Source organism: Melitaea cinxia, chromosome 3 (assembly GCF_905220565.1).
Source record: "Melitaea cinxia chromosome 3, ilMelCinx1.1, whole genome shotgun sequence".
Lineage (NCBI taxonomy): Eukaryota > Metazoa > Arthropoda > Insecta > Lepidoptera > Nymphalidae > Melitaea > Melitaea cinxia.
In genome coordinates, this window is record NC_059396.1 from 7130271 (window position 1) to 7157588 (window position 27318).

Sequence of the window (27318 nt, forward strand, 5' to 3'; positions counted from 1 at the left end):
ACAGATAGGTGTTCGAAGAAATGAGAAGTAAAACTAGGTTTAATATTATTTTAATTTGAACTCAATATCTACAAATATTTTTTACGGAAATGAAATGAAATGAAAATAACAAAATGCCATAGGACATTGGAAGGAGCTGAAATAAACTAATCTAGCTGTTATCGACATCCGCTAATAACCGTATTCTTTTAACCACGTGTACTGCAGAACTCATCCTATCCATCAATTTACAGATATGGGGTCCCCACTGTAACTTTGAATCAATGGTGATTCCAAGGAAAACGGTTGAGTTGACTAAGTTCAATTTGTCACCATTGAGTTTTGGTACAATATCAATTTGTTTTACATTTGGAGCAGAATATTTGATATATAAACCAGTTCAGAGAGAGCATTGTTTACATCGTCATAGTTTTGTTTCTTGTCTACGTAATTTAAATATTAATGAAGTATCATCAGCAAACAATACAATCTCATGCTTCTTCTCTACTAAATTGATAGATCGTTAATGTATATTAAAATAAGAATGGATCAAGGATAGAGCCTTGTGGGACGGGACCCCCATCTGTATATGAGACCCAGACGACTTAGTACCATTTACTTCAACCCTCTTGAGTTCTATGACTAAGATAAAAACTCAGAAGTTTTAGTGGGATATTTTAATGCCATAGTGACTGAGTTTCCTGATTAATGTGTCATGATGAACACAGTCAAATGCTTTTCACAAAACACAGAATACACCTAAAGCATTACGTGACTCCTTTCAAGCAATGACTATCGAAGTAACAAGCTCAACACCGCCATCAGTTGTAAAGCACCCTGTAGTGAAACCGAATTGCTTGTTATGTAAAAGTTTATTTCTTGTGAAATGATTTAAAAGCCGACCGAGAATCATTTTTTCAAATAGTTTACTACAGGCAGGCAGAAAAGAAATGGGCCTGTAATTTGTTGGATCTGTATGACAACCGGACTTAAAGGTATACTTTACTAGGCTTCGTAAGATCAGGGAATTCATCACTCATAATACATTTATCAAATATAATCGCTAGTGGAATGCTATGATATCAACAATTGTACCAATAATTTTAACAGATATACCCCAGAGGTCAGCGGTGTGCTTAATTTCTAAAGTTTTAACAATTTCATTAGCATCTATGGGTCTGAAAATGAAATCATCTTTGCACGCATTTACATCTTTGCACGCAATGACTTCGGACGATGATATAAGCGCCTTAGTTGTAGAAATCGGATATCGGCAAAATGCTTTTCCAAAGCTGTTGCCACCTGATTATCCGCTTCAATAGAGTGATTGTCAGTGATCAGTTCATTAACACACTTACGTTCATTATTGTTAAATGTCACATCATTATTCCCAATGTTGTTATATAACAAGAGATTTAATTTGTAACTTATTTTATTTTCATTGCAGTTACCCTTAATATAGAGGAATGTAAACAAAATAATCTTTTTTTACGTTAAGTCTACATAATTTATCTAAATAAAAGGATAACTGCTGTTGTTTAAAGTTCCCTCTTCTACCGAATAATTAAAGTATTTATTAACGTATTTATTTATTATTTAGTAACGTATTTATTTTAATTAAGGTAGTGGAGATAGGAAGCTGTGTGGCTACGGCATTAAAGAATATAGCGAACTTTTCATTAAATAAAGGTAATTACTTAGAAATGCTAGATTTTTTATCAAAATATGATGGCGTTTTGGAAAATCATTTACAAACGTCAAGTAATGTTTTTACTGGTTTATCTAATAGGATTCAAAATGATTTAATATCTAGCGTATCGTCTCTGTTACAAGACACAATAAAAAATCAAATAAAAAATACTGATTTTGTCGCTGGTTCGATTCTCGCTGGAACGGTCGATTTTTGATATGATATTCAAAAATGTTTAGAATTCCTAATGTGTGGGTAACACAAAAATAAAATCGTACATATTAAAAATAGCATGATGTCGTCTCCTGTCAAAGATTTTCATTGTAATATGAAACTTTGAATAGTTACGGGTTTCTGTAAAGAACTCACTATAGACGGCGCCACGGTTCGCTTAAACCGAAGATAAAATCATCATATCAAAAATTTCGATCTAGCGGGTACATCGTTCCATAGCTTAATTGGCTAGAGCACCGACACGGTCAGTCGGAGAGGTAGGTTTGATCCCCGCTGGAACGGTCGATTTTTGATATGATATTCAAAAAGGTTTAGAATTCCTAATGTGTAGGTAACACAAAAATAAAATCGTACATATGACAAATAATTAATTAACGTTTCATCTATCGATAATTAAAATTCACATATTTAATCCATATTTTTTTTAATATCACTAGCGTTATGTAAAAAACACTAAATTTGTATCTTATACAAAAATTACTTACTTTTCAAAATCGACTTGAACGTCTACATCTCTCTCCTCATGTTCAGAAGTGATCAATCTGCAATACGAATAGATATCAAGTCAAGAATTAACTCTACACAATACACATACACAGAAACATATTAAAAAAGGAAACGAGAAACAACATACCTCTGCTGGAAGAATTTAATCACGCGATCCATATCGTACTTCGGCACGTCGGCATCCAAGTCCGGGAAGGCGTCAGCGACGAACTCGACATCCTCGGCTGTGAGTTTCGGCAGGCGCTCGTCGAAAGCGGGCGGCGCCTGAGTCGCGAAGGGAGGAGGGAGGTCCGTCATGCCAGGGAACAGGGTCCGCAGGAAGTGATCCTCGAAGAGCGAGTTAAATTCTTGCCGACGATCGACTTCCTCGTCGTGAATCGCGCGCAATTTTTCCGCCAGTTCCTCCGCCCACTAAAATCACAATCGGAACGCGTCACGCACGAGTGAGAGTGAGAGGAATAAGAGTGAGTTTAGTGAGAGGACTGAGAGTGAGAGGAGTTAGAATGAGATGACAGAGTGAGAGGAGTGAGAGTGAGTGAGTGGAGTAAGAATGGGTTAAAGGGAGTGAGAGCGAGAGGAATGATAGTGAGAGGAGTTTGCGTGAGAAGAGCGAGAATGGGGAAGTAGGAGTGAGTGAGAAGCGTGATAGTGAAAGAAGACAGAGTGAAGCGCGCTGACCCGGAGGTGCGCGAGGCTGAAGGCGCGGCGGCGCGCCGCCTCGTGCACGGCGCGCACGAACACGGCGGGCGCGCGGTGCAGCTGCGCCACGATGCCGAAGTAGCGCGCCAGCCGCCGGAAGCACTGGTACGACAGCATGGCGTGCGCGTCCTGCACCGACATCGAGTTCTCGATGGTCAGCACCGCCCTGCGACACAGCGGGAGGCACGGCCCTCAGCGACAGCGTTACGACCACTACTACTGGCCTACTGGCCGCAGATCGATATGTTGACTCATCGATTACGAGAATCGAAAAAAATATAGTTCGGCCCTAGTAACGTAAGAATAGAACCTAATACGGAATGGACTGAGGTTTTTTACATTATATACCGATTCTACAATGTAGAAATAAACCTTGTCCAGCCGGGCTAGCATGCGTACAACGAGATATCTCTTGACAAAAGAGTGAAAGATAATGTCTACATCGAGTTTTTTCTCGATTACCCTAACATGCGCACTACGAGAGACAAAATTCTCTTCTGAAGACTTCACCTTGTCGAATAGAAAAACTCGTGCTGCCCTTACAAAAAAACATACAACATTTTTACAATGCCACAGTGGTATCTTTCTAAATTTACACTACGTTTCAAAATTTAATCTACATTGAGTATTGATTGACACTCAATTTCACTCAAATTCTCCATTGCTTAAATTAATTAAACGGATCACAAATGTCCCTTATGCGTCTGCGCTCGACTTTTCGCGCTTCCCGCTCTTCGTATACCGAAATTATATAATTGTAATAGGTATGCAAAAAATGGCATGGTATACAAAAAATAGGCACCCGATTTTATTTATTTTTTATTTATAACTTTAAAATATTTAAGTCACTTTATCGTCGTCTTTCTCGTCGATAATATTGAGAACGAGAAGTTTATCTTCTTCAAACGTCAAAATCACGTCAAAATTCGACAAAATTACGATGTCATGTTAGCTCCCGAAGAGGTAAACACCACAGACAACTAAAATATCATAATAACTCTTCTAATGACGTGACGAGAAGAGTATCACGTGCACGCATGTTAGCTACTATAGACATAGAGATATAATACGAGAAAAGGGGTAGGCAAAATTTTGTCGTGGTGCACATGCTAAGCCTGCAGATCCTAACCCGTGTAACACAGAAAATAAGTAAATTACTTACTCTAATCTGGCTTTTAAGATGTGCGATAGTTCGTCTTTCGATTTAGCTATGCGGCGCCTAATATCCACCAAGTCTTGGTGGCCTTTCAGAAGTTTCTCCAATTGACGCCAGTGCGACTCTACGAGCGTAGGCAGTACAGAGGGATCGCAAACTGTATTGAGCCTATCACGATACTGCAAAGACATAATTTATTATGTGGATTTTTTTTAATAAGAGTAGTCATTGATAATTAATAATAGTTATTAATAGCAAAGTGTAGACAATAAAGAATACCCAAAATACTCTTGATCTTGAAACCGATAAAGTAAAAAGGAAAAAGTAAAAGAAGATCATTATAACTTTTAATTTAAAAATATATTACTTTACCATTAACGAAAAACGAATGATCTTTTATCTCACCTGAATGAGAGAAGCCGCTTGGTCGCGTTGATCTCGCTCAATCTTCTTAACCTCGCTCAACAATTGATCGAGGCCGTACAAGCGATCTTCGATTCCCTTTATCTGCTTCAAACCGTGCATATTGGCATATGAAATTATGCTGTACAGCTCGGCTTCACGTTCCTTAAGGGGCTCTGCGTCAATCTAAAAAAAAATTACATTTATTATTATCTTTTTTAAACTTATTTCTAAATACTATGAATTGAAATATCTTTCAATTTTAACTTCTCTAATGTAGATAAGCATTTCACATTACGGAAGCAATAATATATTCTACTAACTGTACCTCGCAGTTTAAAACGCGTTAACACGTTAACTGCCATGTCAGTCACCGGTGCCTGACAGAGTCACTATTTGTTCAGGCCACGTCAGCCACCGGTGACTGACGTCGAAGCATCAAATTCAAAAGACGGCAGTGTGCCGTCTAGCACGTTAACAGTGTTATTTTCTATTAGAATTGACTGACAAGGCCCTGGAAAAAGTATGTTCAACTTGGCCTAACGCTTTTATATTTAGAACTGGATTTATTTAGGTTTTAATTGGGAAAAATAAAATGCGACACAATGAAACTATAAAAACTTTTTATTGTAAGAAATAATCATATTTTGGGCTTACACAGCTTAGAAAATTATAAAAAAAAATGCAATTTAGAGTAATGAAATGCAATAATCAGTCGCAGAGGCCAAGGAAAAGTTACATTGTTTTATGTTCCTCGTTGAAACAAGATAGGCAAAAATGTGGTTCATTAGGGCATTGTGGGCAATAAGTATTCACTTGCTTAGTCTTCTTTCTAGCATAATTTCTGTCTATTGTTTGAACATTTACTTTATAACACCGCGAACAGTACTTTCTAGTTTTTTTAACAGGTCCTTCTTTCTTTTTTAGCTCATGCTTTTGCCTCCTATTTCTTGTCAATGGCATGTCAGGATTACTGTTTTCTTTACCCGATCCTGTTAGATATTTGCACAACTTTTTCCTATATTCTACTATCCCTATTTTTGACTTTGTGGTTTCTTTATAAATTATGTAAGAATTGAGTAATGCAGTGTTCAACAACAGTTCAACAGCAAGTTTTCTGTACCATTTTACAGTTTTTCTCAGTGGTGTTGAGTATGCGATCATCTGATCAGATAGGTCTACAGAAGATTTTGCTTTGTTATAATCGACTACAATTTTTGGTTTTATCATTTCTTTGTCTCTTTTGTAAGTCCTTGTAAATCCAATAGAATGTTTCGTAGACAGTAAATAAACATCCCTTTTATCCTTCCATTTCATACAGGTAATGCCATCTTCATTTTCTTTAGCTCTAAACTCTCCTTTTTTTATCTTTCCGTTTATAACATCTTTAGGCAAATATTTTCTATTTTTACGTAAAGTGCCCACAAGATGCGTTTCTTTGTCCAACAATTTGCGTCCAAGATCAGTACTGGTATACCAGTTATCGGTATATAATGTATGACATTTTTGAAGATATCCTTCCATAAGTGACATCACAACATTGGTTGGGGTTGTAGTTTCAGTCTCACCTCTCTTTCCCGCATATATTTGAATTCTGTTAGTGTATCCTGGATTAGTACATAATTTAAAAACTTTAATTCCATATTTGTGCCTCTTCAATTTGATATATTGTCGGAATATAATGCGACCCCGAAATGGTACCAGAGACTCATCAATACAGAGATTTTCATGAGGATAGTAATATGTTTCAAAGTTGAGATTCAAAGTATTTACCAATTCACGTATTTTGAACAGACGGTCGCCGTATCTTTGGTTATCGTTGTTAGAAAAATGTACCATTCGTAACAAAATTTCAAACCTGTTACGAGACATAACCGAACGCGGGAAAGATTGGCAAATCAGGGGGTCTGTTGACCAATAATCTGCTAGCTTAGGCAATCTAACTAAGCCCATATATAAAATCAAACCAAAAACCTTTTGATCTCGTCTTGGTTTGTATCAGTCCAACTAAGCAGTCGCGATCCTCGTTTTAGTTGATTTTTTGAACTAAGTTTAGTAATTGTCTGAGCAGCAAATCGGTTGGTTTCCATAGCTATATCATGAAACACACTATCCGGAACTAACAAACAATAGAAATCCTCTGGTTTGGATTTTGCCATCGTATTTCTCAAACTATAAGGTTTCAAACCAGGGCACTCTGTGAAAGGTATAATTCTTCTTTGCTTACCCGCTGGTTCATACCATAAATCGGTCTCAAGCCTTGTGCTAACCTGCTGTTCTGGGTTTTCTTCTTCGTCACCACTTTCTATCACATACCGCCTCTTCCTGTTTCCTCGACTATGAAAAATTACTTCTGTATCGTCACAATTTTCACTACAACATGGAATTTCTAACAGCGGGGAATCTCTTTGAGTCAGTTGTTTTTCTAGTTCGTCAATTGCTTGCAGATCTACCAACGATAATTCAAAATCACACGTATTATCAATAATGGACATGATTATAATAGCTATCGTCACACAAAATCTCCAAAAACACAAAAAAAAGCAATGGATGCGCGCACTTACTTCCGCAGCTAATTCGAAGCGACTACTAAATAAACACTGTAGGTACATCGCATGGCTCGCGCCGGACTGGTTGCAACCTGCAAGGAATGAACTACGACACGCGTAGGTACTTTTGTTCAAACGGCCGAACGCCGCACCGAGTGATTTCCCGCGCAAATAAATTGGCGGCCGGCGGACGGTGCTTGACAAAATGCTTGACATGGCCCAATGGCTATGTTTTGTTTCGTTTGGGCCTCGTCAGGCACATATGCCAGTCATTTTATTTTTTTGCTTTATTTTACATTATAATCACCGGAAACCAATTAAAATAGTCATATGATGTGATTTACTTGAACATACAATCAAAAAACAAAAATAAAAAAAAACAACAAAAATCAATTCAAAATTTTACTATGGCAGTTAACGTGTTAATATTAGGAAAAACGTACCAAAATATTATATAGCCTGTCTTGGTAAATGAACTATCCAACACAAAATTCAATTCTAGGGGTAGTTCCTGAGATTAGCACGCTTAAACAAACAGAATCTTTAGCTTTGTAATGTTACTAAAGATATTGCTTAAAAAAAGTTATAACTTGAAAAAAAATATTCATACCAATGCCAAACCCTTCTGACAGTAGTCGAGTATGTCCTGAAGCGAGGCCTTGTTACCCTGCGCGAGAATCCAGTGCAGTAAAGTTGGCTCCTCTTTGCTGTCTACGGACGGCGCCTTGAACATCACACCTTCATCGAGCTCTTCCATTAATTGACCTGATTCAGAATTAGCACCTTCATTGCTGTTTGACGTGTTCCTTAGCTCAAACACTAAAACAGACAAGTTTTATAAAATTTTGCACGTTGGGATCAAAATTTAAGTATTCCATAAAATATATAATTGAAATCACTGAAAAAAAAAAAAAACATTTTTCTAATAACAAGCCCTTACAGATTTTTTTTTTTATACATAAGTATTTCAGTTGATGTTACATAATAGGTTCACTAGCACCCTCTGTTTATAAAACCCTAAAAATAATATTTATACAAATTTATACTTTAGAAAATTACTTTAATTAAAAAGTACTTTAATCAAAAGTAAAATAATTGATAATGTACAAAAACAACACACGATTAATCAGTTAATTTTTATTTTATCTTATAACATACACATTTAACAACAAAATTTAACTGAGGTAGGGCACAGCAGGAATTTTCCTACTCAAAATATGGAGCAGCCCAACTGGGACAGTTAGTACCTCGACCTTACAGAAGACCACAGCTAAAGGCTCTAAAAAGGCTAAGCTTTAGACTAGGAAAAACCGAATTATATGGTTTTTGGGGGTGGAGGGTGGAGGGGAAGCTATACAAGGTAACACTGCCACACTTCGAAACCCCATGGTTATGAAGATAGCCATGGTTAAAGTTTTGAGATTAGAGGAAGATTTTAAAGCTATTATAATACCTTTGAGCTCCGCGTCTGACTTCACCTTAGCTCCGACGCTGCGGGCAGTGCAATCCATACACCGTTTCGCAACTTTATAATTTATTTTCGAAAAGGAGTACGTAAAAACGATCACGACTCCAAGATCAACAAACAATACAACTTGCGGTAACCATGCTCCGCTCCGTAGCTTTCACATGTTATATTCATATTTCGCACTTGATATCAACATTTAAGACGTTTAGTTATTGTTTTCACACGGTTTTTTAACAAACGATACAACTGATGTTTAATGACTGAGAGACAGATGTTTTAATAAAAAATGACAAGCCACTTATCGTTTCGCTCCAAAGCAATGTAAGCATAAATTCATTGTTTTTGTTTAAATAACTATAAAGGCAAAGGTCTAAGACCATACAGCCTTGTTTCATGTTGTTTTTTACTTAAATATATTTTATTTTTATTTATTTACTGTTATAAAATAACCGTGTGAAAACGTGTGAAATGTTAAAATTATGTGCGAAATGTGAAAATAACATCTGAAAATTACGGAACGGAGCATGAGTAACGTAAGTTGTATCGTTTGTTGATCTTGGAGTCGAGATCGTTTTTACGTACTCCTGTTTGAAAATAACTTATACAACGTGAAAATAACGTGTGAAATGTGAAAATAGCGTGTAATATGTGAAAAAACGCTTGTGAAATGTGAAAATAACGTGTGAAAGCTACAAAATTATTCTTCTTCTAACCTCAAAACTTTAACCGTGGATATCTCCATAACCATGGGGTTTCGAAGCGTGACAGTGGTACTGGAGTAGCGTTATTTTTTATAGTAGAATAGTCAGTTAAATACATTTTTCTTACCATCTTCTTCAGAAAGTTTGAATACTCCCGTACCGAAATCTGCAGTTCTAGCCTCTGAACTGCTGCCCAATGGTTGATTTACACCATAATGATGACCCTCGAAGTCAGTTTCTTCGAACACGTCAAATGCCGAAAATCTGTATGCTTCGGCGTTTATTTGAAGCGCTGGAAGCATAGGTATCTTCCCTAACGCTTCAAGGACATCATTTAGACTGTAACAAAAGTATAAAAACCAAGTGAATACAAAACTATGTATTGGAAATATATTCAATTTAATTAATTAGCAATAACCCGCATTGGAGCAGCGTGGTGGATTGAGCTCTGATCCTTCTCCTACATGAGGAAAGAGGCCTATGCCCAGTAGTGGAATATTACAGGCTGAAGCGTAAAAACGTGACCCTTTTAAAACTATAACAGTTTTCAATCATTAACAAAATATTAGTTTTATTACTCTGAAAAGTTATAATATCAGTCCTCAAAAGTTAAACTTCAATCAAATGTCAAGTATGAGCATGATATTTTTGTTCTTATTAATTAATTATATTAGACCATTTGCACTAAGAACAAAGTAACTAATTGCTGTCACTTAAATTAGATACCCCTCCTTGACCAATTAAATTGTACTAAATTCGAAGGATATGTTCAAATTGACAAGTTGACAAGTTGCCAAGTAAGCCTCAGCTGATGCTTCTCACGGCTAAGCTGTTTTAGATAACCAGGTTACGAAATAAAAAAAAATTATTAACACACTGTAATGCATTAAAAAACGATTACAATAAATGTACAATTATAATAAAGATGTATAAAAAAAAATCGATAATTTAGAAAACAAGTGAGGGTATTGTGAATACTCCTTTACCAAACATTTAACATGATAAACCTTACCGATTTAATAAATCATGATACTCTTCCTTTTTTAATCTATACTTTTTGAAAGCTTCTTTGAAGCTTTTTGATCTCTCACAAAATTCCGAATATATGTCTTCTAAGTTGGCCACGACTGCTGCCCAGCCCTGAAATTAAGTTTACTAAAGTTAAACAAAATTAATTTTAATGGAAAACTAATTAATTTATTTTGAAAGTATTTATATGGAACTAATTTTATAAAAGAGGCGAAATAATCCAATTACAAAATAAACAGTAGTGGGTGTTGAGTGTGAAAATTCTATTTACTTTCCAAATTGTTATTACCTCATTTTCTAATAGTGTAATATGTAACTTTTAAATATTCTTATAAATTTAGAAAACTTTTAAGGCAATAAGTTTTTTTTTCTTTCTTTAATATTCTGCAACTTATATAAGATCAGATTTTTTTTTTTAAATATGCTTGTAAGTACACCCATTAACCTAAAAAGTTATTATTAACATGGCACTAAGTCATTGAGTCTCAATTGTTTTGTTTCCTTTAAAACCTGATTGTAGAATTAATTGATCAGAAAACCAGGTCACCTTATGTAACATTATTCACTTATCAGTTCTATTGCAAATACATCAATATAATCATACTTTACCTGATGCTGCAAATGCTGCTCGTGTACAAGTTGATCGCAACTCCTAGACACATCATGAGCGAGATTACTGAACTGTATTGCTAAATTAGCACAAGACATAACAGTGTCCAAAGTTCTTGGCAGCACACAACATCGTTCAACAGCACTCTTCAACTCTGCTAATGATTTACCATCAAATGCACTTCGGCTATCACTTCGAAATTCACCAGAACTTAATTCTACTATTGGACTGAGGTCACACACTAAAAAATAATATTAAATTACAAATACAAAACTAAAAATATAATTTCATGCATTAACCATATCATTTGGAAGTGCTTGCAATACTGCCAAAATTAAAAGATAATTTAAAGCAATAATAATAAATGTAAAAATTGTGTTGATATAGTATGGCATAAGTAAGAATATTAATGTTACACTTACTTGACTGATGTATATAACTATCCTTTACTGCTGGCTTACTAAACAAGTATATAGGATTGGTATCTGTTCCTGCACTGTATGATGATACCATGTGATCTGACTGTAAAACTTCTCCTCCGCTTACAAGAAGTACAAGAGATGATGCAGGAATTTTTGTTTTTTTTTCAATAGCTGCCTTCAAGCTACTGACACTGTAAATATACATAAATAAATAGTTTTAAAAAGTAATCATTAAATTTAGAATAAATGAAAAGTTAAATATTGTTAAATTTTATTTTTTAGCTGCCCAGACAGACTTTGTTCTGTCAAAAGTTAATAGTAGATTTTTTTTTAGACCTTTTATTAAGACCTTCCAGAACATACAAAAAAAATAAATTGGCCGAATTGATCGAGCCATTCTGGAGTTATACGCTTAGCAACATTCATTTTTATTTATATAGATTGGTTGAATGCCTATTAAATAACACCAAATGAATACCAATAATCTCATCCATTAAGACATTAAAATGCTAATGTATGATAAATTAGTGTATGTAAACGTCTTGCAAAATTGATTCCATGTTTTTTTTTACTCAAAAATATTTGCTTATTTATGAATGTAAGAAGAGGAAAGTGACCTAGTGTGAAATACATTCCCAATATGTAAGAAAAAATTGACATCTTAATACATAATAATCTTATACCACAATTAATAATAAAATCTGTGGTTATCATCCTCCCTACCCATGTTGCTAAGCCAGGGAGCATGAGGCAGTAAAAATCATAAATAACATAATAACGTGAGCAAAAGACGACAGGAAAGTTTACGAAATGTAGATTTAATATTTATATGAGTCTGATTTTTATTTATTTTACTATTTTCAAACTTTTATTTATGGTGACCATGCGTCGGAGAGCACGTTAAGCCGTCGGTCCCGGTTGTTATCATGTACACCTGATAGCGATAGATATACTCCTGATCCTGATACTCATAGTAGGGAATATATCTGCCAACCCGCATTGGAGCAGCGTGGTGGATTAAGCTGATCCTTCTCCTACATGGGAAAAGAGGCCTATATATATATATGTATATATATGTATATATATATATATATATATATATATATATATATATATATATATACACACAAAGCATAAAGATATATTTTATGTATGTTCGGGGATAACTCTGTTATTTATGAACCAATTTTGATAATTCTTTTTTTGTTGGAAATGAGATATTCTAAGTGTGGTACCATGATAAGGAAACCAGGAGCTGACGATGCGATCCCAGATAAATCGAGGGAAATTTTCGAAAATCCGCATAACTTTTTACTGGGTGTACCGATTTTGATAATTTTTAGTTTAATCGAAAGCCGATGTTTAACATGTGGTCACATTTAAATTTCATTGAGATCTGATTACAACGTTTGAAGTAATCTTTGATAATGCGTATTTACTCGACTATTTTTTCCTCTACCTACGTTGTATTACTTGTCGATGTAATTGAAGTCGGTTTTTTTCATTTACCAGCAAACACAATTATTAAACATAGCATGCTACATAGTTTACAATGGCAGACTTTCTTTCCCGTAATACTGTTTGTTTTTTTTTTTGTGTTTATTCGCATATTAGAGATTAAGCCTGCTATAGTTCTAAAGTTACACTAGCTCCTTTTTGTCTTATAAATTAAAATTATGCTGCTCTATTACAACGGCTATAACATCTGCAAAGCTTATTAGTTTATTTTTGGTAACGATTTTTTACTTGGTGGTAAATATATTTTTTATTAATTCCTAATTAATATAACCTTGGAATACAACTATCAAAAAGACAGACATCCAAGAAATATTTTCAGAAATACAAATATCCATCCCCAGCGGGAATCGAACCCGCAAGCCGCCGGTGTTTAAGGCAGGTTGACTCATAACTGACATGATCACGTAAATAAAATGGATCGCCGAAATTTATTTGCGCGCGTAAATTCTAAACAACTGCATCTATTTGGATGGAAATAATTTAGTAGGAAATGTGCTTTTTTTTTGAGTCCTCCGCAGTAATTAAGGTATTCGTCGCCCTTTTGTTGCCCTTCACATTCTTTTAAAGATCTATTATTTGTGACTGTATGCAAAAAAGGAAAAAAAATAAACTTTGGATGACAGAGTCAGTCAGAGACAACATAAAGACGACGCATTCCTTTACACTTGCGGAAAACTATTACGTGTTTATGTAGATATGTAATAGAAATTTTATAAAGCACCATAACTGCAACTAAAACTATGAAATATCCGAATAGAAAATACTATCTGTATCTGTAAAATAATCTGATATAAATTTTGGTCACTATTGCATAGGGTAGAAGATTAAATATAAAAAGATGATACATCATATATTTATGTTTGCCAGAGAAACCAATAACTCAAGCCGTTTGATACGTTGTCATTTTAACTTTGTACCCTTAACTCGTCAGTCAAAATTGTGGTATTGTGTGTTAGACATAGTTCGAAATATTTTAATATGCAAAACTGATATAATATTATTTACATATTCATATCCACGTCCAAAACTTCATATTTATGACATTCATGGGGCCATCCAAAAATTACGTCATACGAATTTCACATTGCATTGATAAGCCCAACCTAGTGTAACGTCACATTATTTGCAATTTTACACTTACAAATTCTTATTTATTAAATTTAAAGGTCAGTTTAGACATTATTTTCATTTCCATTTAACAAACAATTACATATATTATATTTCGATATATGATATCACAAAATTTTTGACCTCTCCCAACCCCCTGTTACACAATGTACCACTTCATCAATTTTAAAAGTTTAGAAACACTGTTTCAGACAGTTCAAAGTTTCAGCTATTTTTGGCATAAACTTGATTTTAAATATTTTAATAATTAATTAACTTACCTTTGCAGCGTCAGGCTCATATCATAAGTGGTCATTTGACCAGCATCAACATGGAAAACATAAAGCATCTTGAATGTGTTCTTTTCAACTATGACTATTTATGTGTATAAGTATTTTTGATCTAAAATCAAGGTCGTAGTAATTTTAAAGCTGTAACAGAGAATTATAAGGAACTAATAAGTTTATACTTCAATCTGTTAATTTATTATTATTTTTAAAAGCATGGTAAGACATAATGACTTTCCTTGTTATTACTTACATTATTTATAACAAAACAAAAAGATCAAAATCTTTTAAAATATTCTCTCACACTTTGAACAATAATAAATATTAAGTTAAATATGTGCAAACAGACTCATTAATTATCATGTTTATCTTTGTGACCTCAAATAATTACGAAATAGACCAATTTTCGTTTTATATGTATTTATAATTTATAGATAAGAGAAAACAAAAATGTAAATAGCTACTTCTTAAAAGTTAATAGCAACAAGTAAATTACAAAATAGTTTCGTACATTTTATAACATTTACGCCTAAGCATATATATAACAAGATAAAAAAAGCCTCATAACTAACCAAAAATAAATACAAACGTCACAATTAGTGAACAAATGAAATCGCTTTTAATTGCATTTAAAAACAAGTTGATTACATTTTCACACAGAATGTCGTAATAATATAAAAATTAAATTAAAATTCCATAGTATTAAAGCTAACTATCATAATGGAACGCGTTGTTTTTTTTGCGTTCAAACAACAAAGATACAATACATACTTACAAACAACGCTGATATTATGCGATAATCGTTACATTTCTCCATTTGATAATTAGAGAAATCGGAAAAAATAATGGTTTCATTTTATTATACTCCTTATTTTGATAGTATTGGCAATGACATAACGCATATCACAATAATGATTTTTAGTAATAATGATTTTTTTATCATAACACCACCATTGCACGCACCAAGCTTGAACGACGTAAACTAAACTCAGCTGAAAGCGACAGACCACAGACTACATATTAAGCAACTACATATTATGGTAACTTGGTAGCGTGTATAGCTACGCAATAATATAATATTTTAATATCTATTCAATGATAGCATTCGTTTCTTCTTAATGTGCCTTTAAAACCCGTGCTTAAAGCTTAAATCGCATTATAACGCCTGTGGCCCGTTATATATTATATGTGGCCGTATCTCTATAATATAAAAATGAGTCGCTGAATGTGTTGCTAAGCGCAAAACTCGAGAACGGTTGGACCGATATCGCTAATTCTTTTTTTAAAATATTCCTTGAAGTACGAGAATGGTTCTTACGGAGAGAAAAATTCTAAAAAAAAAAAAAATTAAATTTCCTGAAAAAGTCTAAAAACAACACTTTTCTATACTCCCATACAAAAGATTTGTGATAATACTTAAAAGTCAATTTGAACTTTAATACCATACGATAAAGTTTGTGTTAGGCGATACGAAGTTCGCCGGGTCAGCTAGTATATATATATATTAAAAATTTAAATTAATTAAAAAACAGAAATGTTTAGCGCATAATAATAACAAATCAAATCAAAATCCTTAATTATTTTACTAATACTATAAAGCTTATTTGGTTTTTGTTTGAACTTCTGGTTCTAACTGAAAAATTATTTTCGTCGTGTTGGAGTCCGTTTACCGAGGAAAGCTATATAAAATTTTAGAACATTATATTTTACTTCTATATCTATTTTTGAAAAAGTTATTATTTTACTAGCTGCCCGCACAGACTTCGTTCTGTCAAAAGTTAATAAATTTTTACTTGGATTATTTTTTTTTAATTTTTTTTTAAGTTTTAAACATAGAAATCATCACACATCACAGACATCAGACATCAGACACATCAGTAGAATCACATCTAAATGCGCAAAAAACAAAATTAGTCCACATTAGCTCACCTCATAAAAGAGACATTCTTCAAAAAAAATTAATATCCCGTTGTCACTCCTGCCTTCATAACCATCAATTATCTATGACTTGTCCGAATGATTGCCAACCCATTGAGGTCGTAGACAACCACACATATCTTGGTCTTGTAATAGATCGCAACTTAAACTGGCAACCACATATTAATCGTATATGTGAAAAATTAAGAGCATTTTTAGCCAACATCGTAATAATAAAAAACCGTATTTCTTTCCATACACGCTTGCTTATTTATAATGCCTTTATAACCTCTGTCTTGTCCTACGGGCTCAGTAGTTATGGACGTACGTATCGCACATAACTAAATAGTATCCATCGATTGCAAATAAGAATAATTAAAAACATTGTACCGCCTAAAATTAAAATGGACTGCGCTAATAATGATAATCTATTATTCAAAATCTGTAAAACACTTCCCGTTCACGACCTTGTAAATTACAATTTACTTAAAGAACAATTCTTCAATTTGGACATTCAAGAGTTAAAGGAACACAAAATTGCCACACGTCAAGTCACAAACAAAAAATTAAATATACCTAAAATCAAAAATATATACGGCAAACGCACCAGCGCCTATCTCATTCCGGTTTTAGTCAACGATCTTGATCTAGAATTAAGAAATAATATAACTCCAACAAATATAAAATACATACTTAAGATGCATTTCTTGAAAAAGCTATAACAGCCTGTATCAATATGGTCTTTGTATATTTAACATGTTTGTATATGTAAATTTTTTTTTTTGTATTTACTGAGTCGGATTTCTTTTAATACTACCGTCATAATTATGTTGTTTTGTTTTGATTAAGAACTGTATTGTGATTTTTGTGTTGCGAATGATTGTTGAACGACATATTCCTATGTAAACCTAATTGGTTTTTTTGTGAATGTGTAAATTGTACTTTTGTTACATGTTTGTATGGTAATAAAATAAAAAAAAAAAAAAAAAAATTATAAGAGGAAGTTAAAACCTTTCGTGGGTCTTATGGAACATACAAAACAATAAATTAACCGAATTGGTCGAGCCATTCTCAAGTTATGCGCTTAGCAACATTCATTTTTTATATATATAAGATAATCACGTATTAAATTATTTTTACTTATTGATTATTGAAATGCAATAATTTCTGACCAATGATCTATGTAATTAATTACTAGTAAAGGTACTAACCCCGGCCTGTTTCACTGGTTTCTGTTAAATCTATCGGACATGTGCGAAGGTATCCAACAGATAAAAAGTTTAGGGTGTATTTTCCTTTTTCACTATCGATTTCCACTTTAAATGGAATATTTCTATTCGCTACCTGTGAATATAAAATTGTAGCTTATTAATGGAGGTGAAACAGACCCCAAATGGCCTACTCAATTTACCGATGTTAAATCTATTCTTAAGGGGACCCCCGGTGTCTAGAAATTTCGATTTTTTTTTTTTTAAATATTTCGAAAGTATAGTATTTCAAAAACATACAGTTAAAAAATGGTGACGATATTTTCGGTATTTCATATTGTAAAACCTATTTAAAAGGTCAGCGCCAAAGCAGGTAGTCGAGCTGGTCGGTCCAGTGATTTATGAGCAATTCTCAAAATAATGCTGAATGATCGTTGTATTGCTGTCCCATAAATTGACTTAATTTTTTTAAATGGTAGAATAATATTATGTTCAAGATAATAATTAAATAAATAAAATCACTGAATTACTGTTTACATTCCTGCTTTCATTCTTATGACAAATTGATAATTTATGAAAAAAAAACAAAAAAAGATAAACTATTGTGTGTGCAAATGTATGGAGAGTGATGTGTCCCATTTAGCAGTGTATGACTTTCTATTAGTTTTTTTTTTAATATTATGGGCTAACATTTAATTTTATGATGCTATTTTACGCTGTTACTATCAATTTATCACTCGAATATACATTTTTGCGAAAAACATTGCATATTTTAAAAATAAATATATTTTATAACACGTCTTTAAAAAGTTCCTTTTGTATTTTCTTATTTTGTTACGTGGTTTATGGAAAATATTTAAAAACAAGTTAGTAGATTATGATTTTCTGTGCACCGGCAACATTTGCGAAGAACGAAAATCTAAAATTAGCATTGCCTCCACTTTTCGAATTTATTTGAAAATATCGTTTCATTGTGTGGTGCGCGCCGGATTCAAAATTTTCTTCTTGTTTTGTAACTGTATTAACAAGGGTAAGTTTATAATTTTTAATGTTTATAGTGTTAAGAATTGATAATTGTTTAATACATTTTTGATATCTTATCACCTACAGTCGATTTTATCAGATTTTATTGTAGAAATAGATGAAATAAAACTTCTGGTCTATGTTCGTTACTTCCTCTTTGGTTACTTTTGTTTGATTATGTATAAGAAGAATATGAAGTAACAAAATAGGAAAACGTAAGGCAGAGTCTACATTGCATTGTTACCCAACTATAGCACAATATAAGGGAGGGTTATTTTTGACTTTATGTCTATAAGTATTTAGTTCTTTTCTCGGGTTCGAGGTTCTCAGTTTGACCTGTATGTTTGTATGTATGTACGTTGTGTATGGATGGGGTTTTCACCATTGAGTAGCACATTTATTCAAAGTATAAGCTTTTGTCCGATTTCCAATGATTTTTTTGTGTTTAAGTGGGTCGTAGATGGCTTAGATTAACAATTAGACCCAGTAAGTAGGTGGCACTTCAATCGGGTTCTAGGGTTAAATTCTACGATTTTTTGTTGTGGTTCTGAGTGTGGTTTCCTGAATTCCCCTAATAATCCTGATTCCTGATAATAAAATCCTGATTCCTGATAATAATTTCATAATTATTACTAAGTAAATAATAATTAAGTTTATTTGATATCCCATTTGTGATTTAGATATACTAACCTATAAGGATTTTTGATTTATTTACTTTAGAATAAGTATAATTAATTTTTACGTGAAATGTGTTTGATAGTACAGTATTCAACATATACATATATTTAAAATACTATGCTCGAACAAAATTTGTGATTTCTAAAATAGCTAATTAACGTCATTCTCAATCTTAAGTTCGAATTATGTTAAATAAAAACATTGTTTTGAATTGTGTATTGTATATACTCAGCCTTATAAGTTCTTGTTGTGTTACCAATGTTCCTACTTTGTTATTGTCCTGATAGAGATGACCGATTCTTCTATTAATATTTAAAATTTAACAATTTTTTATAATAATTAAGAGTGTTACAGCATAGATTGTTGATTTATTTTGTAATTTTAATTAAAAAATGACTGAGATTCTGCCTGTGAACTTAATAATTTAAAATGTTTTCCAAGCACGTGTTCCAAAGGTAACGAAATGGACAAAATGTGGTCTATTTCTTCTAAAGTATTGATCTTATAATTAAAGTTTTCCGTTCTCTGTCTGTGTTTTCATTTAAAATATTTAAAATTTATTAAAAAGGTTTGCAAACTTTTACGTGTTTTCATTTTTAACGAATTTTATTCGGTAACGTAATAAGAACATTTTTAGACCATTGTCTTAAAAACTTATATTTTTTCCAAGAAATATTAAATAAATAAGGTAGTTTTATAAAAAATAGTCAAATTTGATTATTTCTTTATTAATTGGAAACATTAATAAGTAGGATACTGTCATTTTGTTTTTTAAAGTCATAATAAAAATTATTCAGCATTATTTTGAGAATTGCTCATATTCTATTGTTCGACGGAACACGTCTGCTTCGGTTTCTTTACCTGAGTTAAGAGCTGAAAAAAGTAAAAAAAATAAAGACTTTGAAAGGATTGAGGGTATACTGTATGGTGCTGTAATAACTGATTAATCGTAAGTATACGTTCAAATCTGAGGTTCAAATCTAATTTTTTTGAGAATTTTCTTGACTAATATTTTAAGCACGTTTATCTCAAAACAACTTTTTTTCTGCCTGGCACTAGGCAAAAAAAAACTACACAGTAGATTTGTTTTAAATTTTAATGTGCTATTTATTAGCACATAATAACACTAACAGCTATCGCAGGACAAAAAATAAAATTTTTGTTATAAATACACAACGTGATTTAAAAAATTGAAAAATTTCGGACTGCAAATATCAACAACGTGCTATTTCTTCAAAAAAAAAATATTTCTTTTTTCATTTTACGTCCTGTGATATATGTATTTATAATTATTAAAAATCCGTTTTGTTTTTTTTGTTTTTTTCAGACCCATAGAAGAGCTAAATCATTGCGCGCCGCCCAGATTCCTTTTTTTAAGTAGACTGATTTTAAGTTTCAACGCCATCTTTAAAATAGTTATAATAATTATTTTTCTTTGTAATAATGATTTTTATATAGGTACTTAAATAGTAATAAAATAGCCCTTTAATCATATTCGGGTTGTATCAACTCGGAAATACAGACGCCCGCGCCGGCAGGGAATTCCACTCCTTGGCCGTGCGTATTAAAAAAGATGATTTGAAGGGCTTTGTATGTATGAAGGGGGTATATCAATCACGGAGGGATGAAAGCCTGTGGTACTGGTACGTCTGTAAGTCCGATGGAAGAAAGGAGATGGATGTATGAGCTCATGCAGCTCCAGGGCACACTCCCCAAAGTACAGAGTCTACAGAGCTTAAACAATCAAAGGAAAAATAAAAATTATGTATATCAGCCGCAAATCCTTAAATAAGTACAAACACATACGTGTTTGTACTTACATTAAAACTCAGTTTTGATGGTATTTTTGCGGAGCATAAAGTTTCATGAGATCCATTATTATATTCTGACTTGTACATAAGTGTATCTAATATCTATGTACGTTTAGTGACTTATATTCTTATTCCGATATCAATTAGGAGAACCTAAATGTTAAGAAGAAATCACTTGAACTCTACTAATTATTTGTTTAAAAATAAAAAAGATTGTTTATCCTAGTTTCTTTTATATCAATGGTATCAATTAAATGCATCTATAAAAATGTTTGTATGACATTAGCTGTACTTCAGTGTATCTGGTTTTATTTCACAAATTATTTTAACAAAATAAGTTTTTTTAGAAAAAAGAGAGTTTTTATTACTTTCAACAGGGTGGTTTATAATCATCAATATAAATACATATTTGCTTTTTAAAAGTTGTTTTATTAATTGTGATTCGTGTATAACATTCAAAAATCCATTAATTTAATTATTAATGTCATCAAGATATTATTTTTAACTTAGTTATAAACTATATAAAACGAAATGTTAAGAAATGGTAATAAAAATATTCAATAACATCTAATAAATGGCTTTACAATTTTAAATGCAAATCTTATAACTATTATTATGCCAAATATTTTTACTTGTATACAACATTATTGTAAAAAAATATAGAACTGTACGTTATATGATATCACATTATTGTTTGTTTTATATAAATTCTTGTATATCCAATACCTTCTCAACTAAATTAAAAGCACATTTTTGTTCACAATAACATTAACAGGAAATGTATTTTATACCAATAATAATAAGAATAACAATAATCTTTTATCAAGCAAATTTATCAGTGACAGTAATCAATTACACTTTCCAGAAAACTTATCTCATATACGATAAACACTTATCAATATTGAAGCAGGAATTGCTTAGTAATTGTTTTGAGCCAAATAATATCAATTGTAGAGTATAAAAAATTACACAATGTTATAACATAAATGATACATATACTATATTTATAAATTGAAATATATGTCTTTATAACATTTGTACAATCCCATTGCAACTGAAATATTAACAGTAAATCTGCATTTCAAGGTGAAATCTTTGACCTCTGCATAATCAGTGTAACTAACTTGTATGTAGTGGACTTTCTTAAAATCAATTTTGTTAACAATTAGATACTGTCTTCTTTATTATTTTTTAAATCACAAATCAAGATTTAAGCATGATAATAAATTAATATAATTTATTGTTCTATTATAAAAAACAACATGTAACTTATGTTCTAAACTCACTTTAAGCTATTTGACTTTTAAATGACCTTAGTAGAAATATAAAATTAAGAATGGAAAAATTTGGAATGAGAATGAGAAAACACCTTCTAAGCTTAAATAATATACCTGTGCAGCAAATAAAATAAAAAAAACCAACATAAGGCTGCAATAAAATACCTCCACCTTTATTTAAGATATAAGTAGTAGCCACTACTAAGAAAATGTTGGTTTTTGCCATTTGTAAGATCCTGAATACTTAAAGTCACATTCAGCTAACTTAGCATCTGCTTCAGGTGGTCCTCGAGATCCATACACATAACTGAGTGGTTTTATGTGTTGCTCCTCTAATTGTTTCAACACTGGTGTGAAAATACGCCATGCTTCCTTTAATTCATCATTTCTTACAAAATGCATCTGAGTTCCAGTAAAAACATCCAGTATTAATCTTTCATAAGCATCAGGTACATCAGCTTCTTTGTAGCGCATACTATATGTTAAATCTAATTCAGTTTCCATTAAATCAAATTTCATTCCTGGAGATTTACTCATCAACTTCAAATATAAGGCTTCACCAGGTTGCACACGTATCACTAATTCATTTCTTTTTGTATGACCTCCAAAGATATCTCCAGGTACATCTTTATATTGCACTCTTACTTCAGCTTTTCTTTCATTCAGAGCTTTTCCACATCTTAGAATGAATGGAACACCTTGCCATCGTGAATTGTCAATGTATAAAACAGCTATTGCATATGTTGGAGTCACAGAATCATTAGGCACAGTTGGGTCATCAAGGTAACCAAGTTTTTCTTGTCCTTGCCCAGTAGGGTTGCCAACATACTGGCCAACCAATACATTTTGGAGTTGTATAGGCTTTATATGCCTTAGAACTTTAACTTTTTCATCTCTAATGTCATTAGGATTCAAAGTTACTGGTTTCTCCATAGCAACTAGTGAAAGTATTTGCAAAAGGTGATTTTGCATGACATCTCGCACTATTCCAAAATTATCAAAATAACCTCCCCTACCTTCGGTTCCAAAGGGTTCTTTAAAAGATATTAAGACCGAAGCAATATTTTCCCTGTTCCAAGAAGGGCTAAAAATTTGATTGGCAAATCTCAGTGTCATCAAATTTTGGACCATTTCTTTACCTAGGTAGTGGTCAATTCTATAAATCTGTTCTTCTTTAAATAAACTGGCCAAGTGATTACTTAATTTATCAGAACTTTCATCATCTCTACCAAATGGTTTTTCTATAATGACTCGAGTATATCCCTTGAGAGCAACACAAGCATTTCTTATGTTAACCGTAACATCTTCAAATATTGTGGGTGGCACTGCTAAGTAAAATATTCTATTAGCAGTTGGTCCTTTTTCAAACTTGCTAATATGTTGATTTAAAAGTTCATAGTCAACTCTTTTATCATAGGAACCAGAAACATAATCGTTCGCTTCCCAAAACTCTTCCAATTTCTTTTCATCACCGGGTCGCACTTTTATATACTTCTTTGATTGTTCCTTGATATCTTCTAAAGTCTGTTTCGTTCGAGCATAGCCAATGAATTTTGTATTTTTCGGTAATAAATTATCACGATATAAATACCAAATTGTCGGATATATTTTTTTCTTAGCAAGATCACCCGACGCTCCAAGAAGTACAAAAGTATGAGGATATTGGAAATCAGTTTTATTTTCCATTGTGTTTATTTCTTAAGTATTATGTTACAGTGAAATGTTAGAGACGACTGCAACAAACTGTAGCTTATATTAAACTGAATATAGAGTAAACTGATAACTAGTTTAAGTTTAGCGCAAGCTTAGCGGTGGGACTTTAATATTCTGACAAGCTAGTTATTTTACTCTTTGATTCTGACTGTGACAATGACATAACATTTTATTAATATATATATTTTTTGTTTCATTTGTCCTCATCATAGGGTAGGCAAGGGTACTAAGCCATACAGCGTTATCTAATGTGTTTTGTCCAATTGTTCAATAATATATAAAAGGCCATCTAGCCATGTCTTTTCTTAATGTTCGTCTTTTAATCATACAATATCGATCTTTTTTATTCACATTTAAGCTATACCATTTAAATTAAACCTTGAAGTCTGAGTTTGTTATGTCACCAATAGAAGATTTGCATAGATATTAATAGATCGTTAATAGGATTATAAGTTTCAATTTTTTTTTAGGAATTGCTAGATAGAGTGCCGAACAAGTTCTTGATCCTTGTAAATGTTGAGTAGCCCTTCAATAAAAATTAAGTTTGCTTTTTAATATTTTAATATAATCCAATGTTTGATATTTTTCGTTGGATCCTTTTCATTTATAAGTGCTCAATGGTCATTTATGTATATTTATAACGCTTTAGTCTGTAATATCCAAGTGCTGGGTATAGGCTTCTTTTCCCATCTAGGAGAAGGATCAGAGCTTAATCTATCACGCTGCTCCAATTAGGGTTGGCGGATATATTCCCTACTATGAGTAACGATTTGCTCTCAGGTGTACATCATAAAAACCGGGACCGACGGATTATTGTGCTCTCCGAGCCACGATGGGGAGACCCACAAGGACTAATAACCAGACCAGAAATAAATATTTGTATAAACACAAATATCCACTCCGAGCGGGAATCGAACCCGTGACCGTGACTTGCACTACTACACCAGAATTGTCGTCATTATTTATAATCTGTTACTGAAATAATTAATTCAATCACTATAATTAACTATTTTACACATAAAAATAATTTTCTTTTACAACTCGTCGTTTTTCTTCTGCGTCGTTTTTCCCGCTTTGGTCGACTGTAATACAACATAACTCACAGATTACCGAGAATATATATATAATATATACGATAAACAACAATTACGTGACAGTTTTAAAATAACAGAAGTAGAGCATTGAGGTGAGAATAGATTTATTATATCATTGAAGTAGAGGTATATAATTGTCATGCCCTGAATAAGCATATTATGTAAATGATGACATTTCTTTATAATTTTAGATAACATAACGACCCAAAACAAAAACGTCATAATACGATTATTTCGTATTTAATTTTTTTAAACATCCAGTGTAGTAAAATGTTTACATTACAATTGTGATTTTTGTTAAATAAGATAAAAATATTGTATTACTCCAATTCAAATGTATGATTAGTTTGTTTATTTTGATATGTGTGGCCACCTATCACTTTGAACTATTATTACTAGAGTAGTAATAGTAACTCAATAGGCTACCACAATATTACAACCACTTACCTGATACCATTACCTTTTAACCGATAACTTTACCGTTGCCTTTACCTTCAAAATACCACTTTACGTCATTACCCTAAAACCATCAAGACGCATCATAGTCCCTAAACATGCGCAAATGCCCTAATCCCTAAAATTGAGTTATTAGTAGCTCAATTTATTTCCTGCGGTGTATCGCTTTCCTGTTTACTGGCGACAACCAATTAGAATCGAGTGGCGTGGGAAGTGTTGTTAGTATTTTTTTTTTTTTTTTTTTTTGTTAAAAGATCTGTAGAAGGTAGGCGTGATTCCTTCGATTATCACGGGACGGTGGGGAGACCTACAAGGACAGACATTCAAACCGGAAAGAAATATTTGTTCATATACAAATATCCAGTCCGAGCGCGAATCGAACCCGCAAACCGTCGGGTTTTTAGGTGACTACTCGCATCACTACACTAGCGGTTGTTAGTTTTAGAAAAATAAAGTACAAACACTAACTTATTAAAATCAAATTATGAAATAAATAAATAAAATAAGTTCTGAAGATGTTTTTAATTGAGGCAGGACTCAGCAGCAAATATCTTCTAATGATTAGGGATAGGAAAGGCAACGCCCTCCTCCATCCCGAGTGGGAATAGAACCCGCAAATCACTGTAAACAACAATCGACGATAACTTGAATTTAAATTACTTTATAGGTAATACTAGATTCTAGAAATTTGAGTATGCTAAGGTTAAAAAAAATGTACTTCCAATATTAAAAAAGAAGTCGTATATAGAATTAATGTGTCGATAAGCCGCAATCGTGTGTTTCAGATATTTATTGTTGGATTATTATATTTTTGTTTCACTTAAATGCTACGTGGTGGAACAAACTACTTAATTAATGTTAATACTTATTGCTAAATATTAACAAATTGATATATGTATTTTTATTATTGGGAAATAAATGCAATTTGTCTAGTAAAGGACCCCGCACAATTTGTATGGAAAATGGCTCTCAGCTAAATTGGCTGAAATTTTGCATAGGGGTAGTTTTTAACATGTTGATCAAAAGTCTCAATGCACAAACCCCCAAGTTTAACCCACGACCCTCTACAACCCCCCAAACCCCCCAAAATGCAATACTTACTTTACAATAATCGACTGCAGTTTAGCGAAGAGATAGGCACCAACATGCTTAACATAATTCTAAACTATACCCCCTCAAAATAGACCCCCGACCACCTACAGCTCGACCCCCCCGACTCCCACCAACCCCCACACACCCTTCCTTAATTCACTTTGCAAGAATTAGCTTAAGTTTTTAAAAGAGATGGATATCAACATGCTGGTCGAAATTCTCAATCGACCCCCCCCCCCCCCTAAAATCAACCCCGACCCCCTACACAAACCCCCAACCACCCTAAAATTGAGTAAAAACTCGTGAATGTACCAACTGTAAAGTTATTCACAGAGATTACTGCTATTCTAAAAATAATTTTCTTAGGGTCCGCAGAATACGGTGATTCAGCAGTCCTTTTTTGGGATAGTAGACCCGATCTTCATCACTTTTGCGAACTTTAGTTCGTGTTCGCGAAGCAGTCCTTTCCAGTCTTAAACGAACTTTTTTACAAAATGCGGTGTTACGTTTGTAATGGAGAATTCAACGTGCCGTACTGCCGTACGCCGTGGCTATATTCGTTACTGCCGTAGTTTGGCTACGGCAGTAAAGAATATAGCCACCCCCTCTCTTCCCGTTTGTGTTATAAGAGGCAACTAAGGGATAACACAGTTCCGCTACCACCTTGTAACTTATAAAGCTGACCGATGGC

General features: G+C 32.8%; 2 protein-coding genes across 2 annotated transcripts in view; both read right to left on the reverse strand.

The window, feature by feature from the left end:
* The window catches only part of LOC123669357 (RB1-inducible coiled-coil protein 1), a 32615-nt gene extending 17233 nt beyond the window's left edge, over positions 1–15382 (reverse strand). The window contains exons 1-12 of the mRNA XM_045602964.1: positions 15134–15382; positions 14353–14502; positions 11447–11637; positions 11024–11265; positions 10398–10525; positions 9513–9724; positions 7827–8035; positions 4671–4853; positions 4272–4444; positions 3089–3275; positions 2538–2821; positions 2389–2445 (exon numbers count right to left, since the gene is read on the reverse strand). Coding sequence (XP_045458920.1) covers positions 2389–2445; positions 2538–2821; positions 3089–3275; positions 4272–4444; positions 4671–4853; positions 7827–8035; positions 9513–9724; positions 10398–10525; positions 11024–11265; positions 11447–11637; positions 14353–14420 — 1934 coding nt within the window. The 5' untranslated portion in view covers positions 14421–14502; positions 15134–15382. The remainder of the gene's footprint in view (positions 1–2388; positions 2446–2537; positions 2822–3088; positions 3276–4271; positions 4445–4670; positions 4854–7826; positions 8036–9512; positions 9725–10397; positions 10526–11023; positions 11266–11446; positions 11638–14352; positions 14503–15133) is intronic.
* Positions 15383–21745: 6363 nt separating this feature from the next.
* LOC123669358 (glucose-6-phosphate 1-dehydrogenase) lies at positions 21746–24134 on the reverse strand. The gene has a single exon (XM_045602965.1). It carries the CDS (start codon positions 23956–23958, stop codon positions 22474–22476), a length of 1485 nt encoding a protein of 494 aa, XP_045458921.1. The 5' UTR covers positions 23959–24134; the 3' UTR covers positions 21746–22473.
* Between the last annotated feature and the right edge of the window lie 3184 nt (positions 24135–27318).

What these genes read in the sequence shown, in the direction of transcription:
- LOC123669358 (XM_045602965.1), bottom strand. Translation starts at nt 23,958, where the DNA reads ATGGAAAATAAAACTGATTTCCAATATCCTCATACTTTTGTACTTCTT.